Source organism: Brachyhypopomus gauderio, chromosome 16, assembly GCF_052324685.1.
Source record: "Brachyhypopomus gauderio isolate BG-103 chromosome 16, BGAUD_0.2, whole genome shotgun sequence".
NCBI lineage: Eukaryota > Metazoa > Chordata > Actinopteri > Gymnotiformes > Hypopomidae > Brachyhypopomus > Brachyhypopomus gauderio.
The window spans coordinates 21537751-21545250 of NC_135226.1; the positions used below are offsets into that span (position 1 = coordinate 21537751).

Consider the following 7500-nt stretch of genomic DNA (forward strand, 5'->3'; position numbering starts at 1 on the left):
CCGTCACTGTCAGCTCTTTCAGCCCCAGAACACCTGCCCCAACAAAGAGCCTTTGGGGCAAGAAGAGACCAGTCTGAATACCAGTCTGAATACCAGTCTGAATACCAGTTTAGAACAGACGTCAGTGTTGCATAACAGATCTGAACAGTCACGATCTGCACCAGGCCACAATCAGCAGTGTGTGATGCTGGTATTGGTGCTGTGGTGGTATATATACAAACAGATGGCAGAGTCGTTATTATCATACTATCAGTAACTGTGCTGGGATTAGAGTAAAATGTCATTAATATGCCCCCCACACCAAGAGGCACAGGCAGGATTAAATGGGTGAAGAATAACTGGATTGATCTCTGGATAGTTTCAATCCAAAATATCCAGATGGTCATATCCAGATGTTGAGAAAAATGCTAAATGAAGCCAAACATGTATGTATATGTATTGTAGTAATGAGGAGGTCAGGGCATTTCACAAGATAACAGAACATGACACAACATAATTTAGTGTGTTTTAAACAAGACGAGGTTTTCTTTAATCAGTTTGTGACACAAAGACTGGCTCTTTAAAAGCTTCTGACAAAGCCCGTCAAGAGCCATCTGGACAGGACGACACAGGTCTGGGATGTTTCCCTGTTCTGAGACATTTCTTCATTCTGGCATGAAGAACACCTCTACCTCTACACCTCTACCACCACACCTCTACCTCTACACCTTTACACCTCTACCACTACACCTCTATACCTCTAACACCACACCTCTACCTCTACACCTCTACCACTACACCTCTACCACCACACCTCTACCTCTACACCTTTACACTTCTATATCTCTAACACCACACCTCTACCTCTACACCTTTACACCTCTACCACTACACCTCTATACCTCTAACACCACACCTCTACCTCTACACCTCTACCTCTACACATTTACACCTCTATATCTCTAACACCACACCTCTACCTCTACACCTCTACCACTACACCTCTACCTCTACACCTTTATCTCTACACCACTACACCTCTACCTCTACACCTCTAACACTACACCTCTACCGTTATACCTCTACACCTCTACCACTACACCACTACACCTCTACATCTACACCTCTACCACTACACCTCTACCTCTACACCTTTACGCCTCTGCCTCTACACCTCTACCACTACACCACTACACCTCTACATCTACACCTCTACCACTACATCTCTCCTGCTACACTTTCTTTAATATTGGCAAATTCACTGAATTCCAAGTAGTCTTGGTGCAGTTTAGATGCAGTGCTGTGCTAGCTAACCTTGAGTGTGTGCTTGAACATCTGCTGTGTGTGCATGCTTAATATGGTTACCATGGTTTAAACTGGTTTAAAACAACACATAACGACATACAAACACTACATGCATTTCGTGATAACAGACTACAAACCAGTGTGTGTGTGTGTGTGTGTGTGTGTGTGTGTGTTAGCATCCACAAGGTGAGAATCATTTAATGCAGCACCGTGGTTGTCTGTGACTGTGTGCACATGTAAGCGGAGGGCACAGACAGTCGTGGGCCAGCAGGCTGCCTGGGAGAGCAGAGGAGGTGAAGACCTAAACGTGCTGCAGAAGAACCCATCAGAACACGCAGATGTTCACACACTCACACGCTCACACACACACACGCAGCCGCGCGGGAGACATTCCAGCGGCCGGAACAGCTCTCACGCCCCCGCCCCAGACGGCGCTCTCGCTCACATAGGAAAGACCACACGCCATCGTTCACGTACACTCACGAGCGCCCGAGCACGGTGCACCTGCCGAGAGTCCGGCACTCTCAGCTCACCCACACCCGTCATCCGTGCCGCTGCGTCCGTGGGCCGCCGGTTCTCCGCACACGTGCGCTAGATGGCAAGATGCTTTAACCTACAGGCTCCCAACACCCGACACTGTCACTGTTTCCTCCGGAATATGAGTCTTGTCTCCCAAGCATATGTTTGGTGAGAAAGTGTGGCATGCACACTGAGAGATGACAGCTCGCCGTACACTCCCCGGCTAATTATACTGTTCCTGTGGATGGCACCTCCACGCCTGACAGCTGAGGAGGGAAGAAAAGGAGTTACGAATCGTGATGAAGAGCCTAATGAACGCAGTCGCCACGGAAAAGTCAAAGCGCACGCAGAGAACGTGACAGCCACGGCCCAGCAGGACACGGAAACCGCACCACGGAAACCACGCCATGGAAACCACGCCATGGAAACCAAACGCAGCATTGAGTCTCTGGACCAACCCGCCCCGAGTTCTGACTCACCCCCACACACAGGTCACTCTGACCACCAGGTGACCACGTCATCAATCAGTGAGTGTGTGCCTTTAAAACTGGCACACGTACAATAAACGTGTCCTAAACTCTAACCACCTGGTGTTCTACTCAGAAACCAAGAGTCTGGGCCTTCACAGTGACCACGCTCATATTTCTCTCTCTCTTCATCCGTGGGGCTCGAATGCGTAACGAACAGAGACGACTCCACAGGCCAAGTCCTTCTCGAGTGTTGTGCATCCAGAATACAAAACACTCTTGCGTTCCAATTAATCTGCCCCGTCAGCACAAACGCGCGGCCTCTGGCGGATTCGCGATACCATTAATATGCGACTGAGGGCCTTTGAAAATTGACCTTCAGGCAATGATTACAGAGCAGCATGATGGTTTACATATTGTCTTAATGGATCATATTAAATTCATCATCTAATAAAATGCAAACACTTGCTGGAGGAGATGAAATATTTCTAGCAGCGCATCCCAACTATAAATAATATATCAGGGGAAATGTCACGCTCAAAAAGAACGAAAGAGACCAAAACATGTAAGTCAAATGTATCTGTGTATTGGCGCCATGACAGATATTTCCATTAGTCCGATCAAGATGTTCAAATATTGAGTTGATTCAACACCAGTGTGGAACAACACCAACACAGGATGGTGTTGAAGCTTCTGTAAATGGTGCACAGGCCAAATTAGAAAGGAAAGTTAAGCAGTTGTTTTTAGCATTTTAATTATTTAAAGTTTATCCTTTAACAGAGCAGGTTAAAAATGTAACATAGGGTTTGAGAGTGGTGTGGTGGGTTCTGTACAGAGGACTAGGGTGTTATCCTAGTGGTAAAATATGAACCACTCGTTTTAAGCACTGTTGTGATGGTGATCATTAACTGTGGTTATTGATTGTAGTCATTGATTGCATTTATTGATTGCCGGTATTGATTGTGATTAACGGGGATTAGTACATCTGGATACATATCTCTGTGTGATCCATGGAAACAGGTCACTGGGTGGTATCAGAGTCTGTGACAGTGCCACCCGAAGTCCTCCAGCCAACAGAGGCGCTGTAGGCAATGTGAAGGAGGATGGCCTACACAGTCTGTGGGGTGAGAAGATGGTTGTGTTCTCTAACCCAAAACCTACACAGTACATTTCCGGTACATTTGTTTCCAAGTAGGCAGTGAATGTAAATGAGGCCTTAAAATTTCACTAAACATGCTTATTATACATTTAACATAAGTTACACAAACATCAACCCCAAAACAAATCCCTCCGAAGTGGTTTTGCATAAATCCTTTTTTGAGTTACCGTGAGTTATTGTGAATTGTCTGATCTGAACTAAGTCAAAAGCCTACTGCATCTTCTTTAGGCAGGTTATTTAGTTAGACAGTTACAGGTCACCTTGTATAAGCTAATGAACAGCCTGGATGTCTCGGGCCAGAACTGCTGTTAGTGTTTCATAGCAGTGTGAAACCTGTCTCGTTTCCTCTGAAAGAATGGAGAGACAGTTTCACATCTGAAAGTTCAAATACACACAGTAAAGTACTAACTGCAGTAAAGTACTGTATGGAGTATAAACCTCCTTCACATTTTAACAGTGAAGGAAAAGAGGGTGGAGGGCTGTTCTCCACACACACACACACACACACACACACACACACACACACACACACACACACACACACACACACACACACACACACACACACACACACATATACACACACACACATATACACACACACACATACACACACAGAGCTGTCTGAGCAATCCTCAGGTACTGGACAGGGAATGAGCTCTGTGTAACGTCCTGGAAAATTAGTGCAAAAGGACACACCCCTGCACACAGGACACACACTTGTCTTGATAAAAAGACACACCCCTGCACACAGGACACACACTTGTCTGGATAAAAGGACACACCCCTGCACACAGGACACACACTTGTCTTGATAAAAAGACACACCCCTGCACACAGGACACACACTTGTCTGGATAAAAGGACACACCCCTGCACACAGGACACACACTTGTCTTGATAAAAGGAAACACCCCCACACACAGGACATGCTCATCTCTGGGTAAAAAGACACACCCCCACACACAGGACACGCCCATCTCTGGGTAAATGGACACACCCCCACACACAGGACACGCCCATCTCTGGGTAAATGGACACACCCCCACACACAGGACACGCCCATCTCTGGGTAAATGGACACACCCCCACACACAGGACACGCCCATCTCTGGAGAAAAGGACACACCCCCACACACAGGACACGCCCAGGTCTGGGTAAAAGGAAACACCCCCACACACAGGTTCCTCATGTCATTACATTGTTCAGCTCCCTGAAGACACACAAGAGCCTTCTCATCACACACGAGTACCTAACGAACGCGGCACTCCAGGAAATGCAAATGGACATGTTTACTGTCCTGTCATCAGTCCAGAGGCCCGCGGGCCCTCAGAGCGCTCTCAGGGCCGGAGTGGTTTGATGGACGCCAATCGATTCTCTGTTTTCATCTGCCTGCGATCTGTTGCAAAACTGAGCAAAATGTCTGGGCTGATTTCGCATAGTTGATTGGGTCAGCGGCTGCAAACCTGCCAAAAAACTGCCCTTGCAGAGCTGTGTGTGTGTGAACACAGAGCTGTACGTGCCCACTGGGACATCTGATAGGCAGTGTAATCAGACAAATACAGCTAGAACTACATTTTGAACAGGTGCCCCTTTTAAAATGTCATACCAACACAATCGAGTCCATGTCCTCATAAAGAACAGTATGCAACTGTAGATGTGTGTTGGTGTGATGTATAGCTATAAACGTATAGGGCTCTTATTAGACAGACAGATCAGGGCCGGGTTTCCCCAGAACATCATACAACAAAGATCGTCTTTATATGGTAGTGTACTGTATATATCTCAAAAAACTCTCTCTCTCTCTCTCTCCCTCTCTCTCTCTCTTTCTCTCTCTCTGTCTCTCTCTCATTTATCTACATTTATGATTCTGTGATGATTCTGGCAAACAGGGCCCAGAACTGTCTCATGTCACTCCAGATACAAATAGAACATTAAAAGTTTTTCCTGATTTCTCATTTTTAATAATTTTTTTCTAAAGGTGTGCTTCTAAAATAAGACATGGTGCACAGACTACCTTCTGTAGGGTTTCTTAGGGCTAGCTAGGCTGCCTCTAGGTCAGGTTCAGATGGTTTTATACAACCACAGGCACCAAACAGCCCAGTGACCTGAAGTCCTCAGGCTGGAGTCTGAATAAATAAGTATTTAAATATGTATTCATGGAAACCTAATAGCATAAAAGGCTTGGATACCTTCAGATAGCTCAGAAGAAGGGATCCGGTGTAGGGGTTCTTCACAAGGATGGTTTGGATGGTGTGACGCACATATATTCAATCATCAATACACCACACATTCCAGTACATCACACATTTAAACATTAGCAGTGTATCACTACTCTTCTCATTCAAACATTACAATAAGACCTGGGCAGTCTGGCCTATTCTGACATGTTTTCTGGTCTTCGTTAGGCCTTATAGTGAAAATAGCAGGAGTGTCACTGCTTTAACTGTCTCTGTCTATGTCCTTACAGTCTCTGTCTGTCTGTTTAACTGTCTCTGTCTATGTCCTTTATCAGTCTCTATGTCCTTACAGTCTCTGTCTATGTCCTTTTAACTGTCTCTGTTAAAGTTCTTTAACTGTCTCTGTTTAAGTTCTTTAACTGTCTCTGTCTATGTCCTTACAGTCTCTGTATATGTCCTTTAACTGTCTCTGTCTATGTCCTTACAGTCTCTGTATATGTCCTTTAACAGTCTCTGTCTAAGTCTGTTTAACTGTCTCTGTCTATGTCCTTACAGTCTCTGTCTATGTCCTTTAACAGTCTCTGTCTATGTCCTTTAACAGTCTCTGTCTATGTCCTTTTAACTGTCTCTGTTTAAGCCCTTTAACAGTCTCTGTCTATGTCCTTACAGTCTATGTCTATGTCCTTTATCAGTCTCTGTCTTTTCTGCAGTCTCTGTCTATGTCCTTTGGAAGTCCTTTTTGTGCCATGTCTCTCTCCGGAAGCAACATTTCACTCACAAATACACACACACACACACACACACACACACACACACACACACACACATAAAATCAATGTGCTTTTTTTGAGAAAATCCTTATAATTTTTTTTTTTTATGATTGCGATTTGATAACGTTGTGTCGGTTTCACTGCCGTATCGAGAAGCATTTAAGTCTGCAGCAACTTGATCTTAAATTATTCTCCATCTTCTAATGTAATGTCTTTCCATTCCAAACCAACATTCAGCCTCAATATTTCAGTGACGTGGTGAACTGAGAGAATCACAACAGGAAGCGTGCCAAGCCCTGGGGGGGGGGGGGGGGGGGGGTCTGGGCTGCGGGACACTACGGGACGCTACGGGACAGAGTCACATACTCACCATTGACGGTGAGGTGGACCCAGCTACCATTGTGAAAGGTGTCATACTGCTGCTCCAACATCAGGACCCGACACTCGTACCAGCCCTGGTCCTCCGAGCGCACCTGCTCAATCTGCAGAGACGCCTTGCCGTGCAGACTCGTCCTACCTGTAGGACATATGAACAACATCCCATAAAGACATCACTCTCCATCTCTTCAATAGGATCCTAGACAGACTACAGTTTATTACAATTAAAACATGCACGGAGTATTTTGAATATTTTTTGTCTTTATCTTTGATTCCCCAGAAACTGAACACTGTAAAGGTATTCATGTCTCTTGAAGAGGATCCCACACACATGCACACACAATAGGTGTTTCTGGCAGTCAGAGAATCTATTAGCATTTCATGGTTATCGAGCCCATTTATTTTGAATCGACATCCAAACGTAAAACAATGCAGTAACACTGAACACTGTAGGGAAGGTTGTGAGTCTGTGGGAATTGTGGAGGCAGCAGTTCAAACTAGCATGAGTGTGAATGTGTAATGTTACTTTGAAAGCAGAGTAACGTAACGCCCCTGGTTTATGCCTTCCTGTGCTATCAGATGAATCAGAGCTGAATGGGCTATCACAGCTTACAGGAAGAACGCAACGCTTTCTTTTGCCAGCAGACTCCGCCGCACTCCAAAGGACCAAAGGAGGCCTTCATACTGGCCAATCAAATCGCACAAATCAAACACGGGGGGCGCTGTGCTCGTAGACTTCGCT

The 7500-nt window shown here is 45.5% G+C and overlaps 1 protein-coding gene across 1 annotated transcript in view; it reads right to left on the reverse strand.

Annotated features, from left to right (window-relative positions):
* LOC143477769 (protein turtle homolog B-like) overlaps nt 1-7500 on the reverse strand; it is a 47476-nt gene that overhangs the window by 26667 nt on the left and 13309 nt on the right. Inside the window, 1 exon segment of the mRNA XM_076976516.1 lies at nt 6751-6897. Within this exon segment, the coding sequence (XP_076832631.1) occupies nt 6751-6897 (147 nt within the window).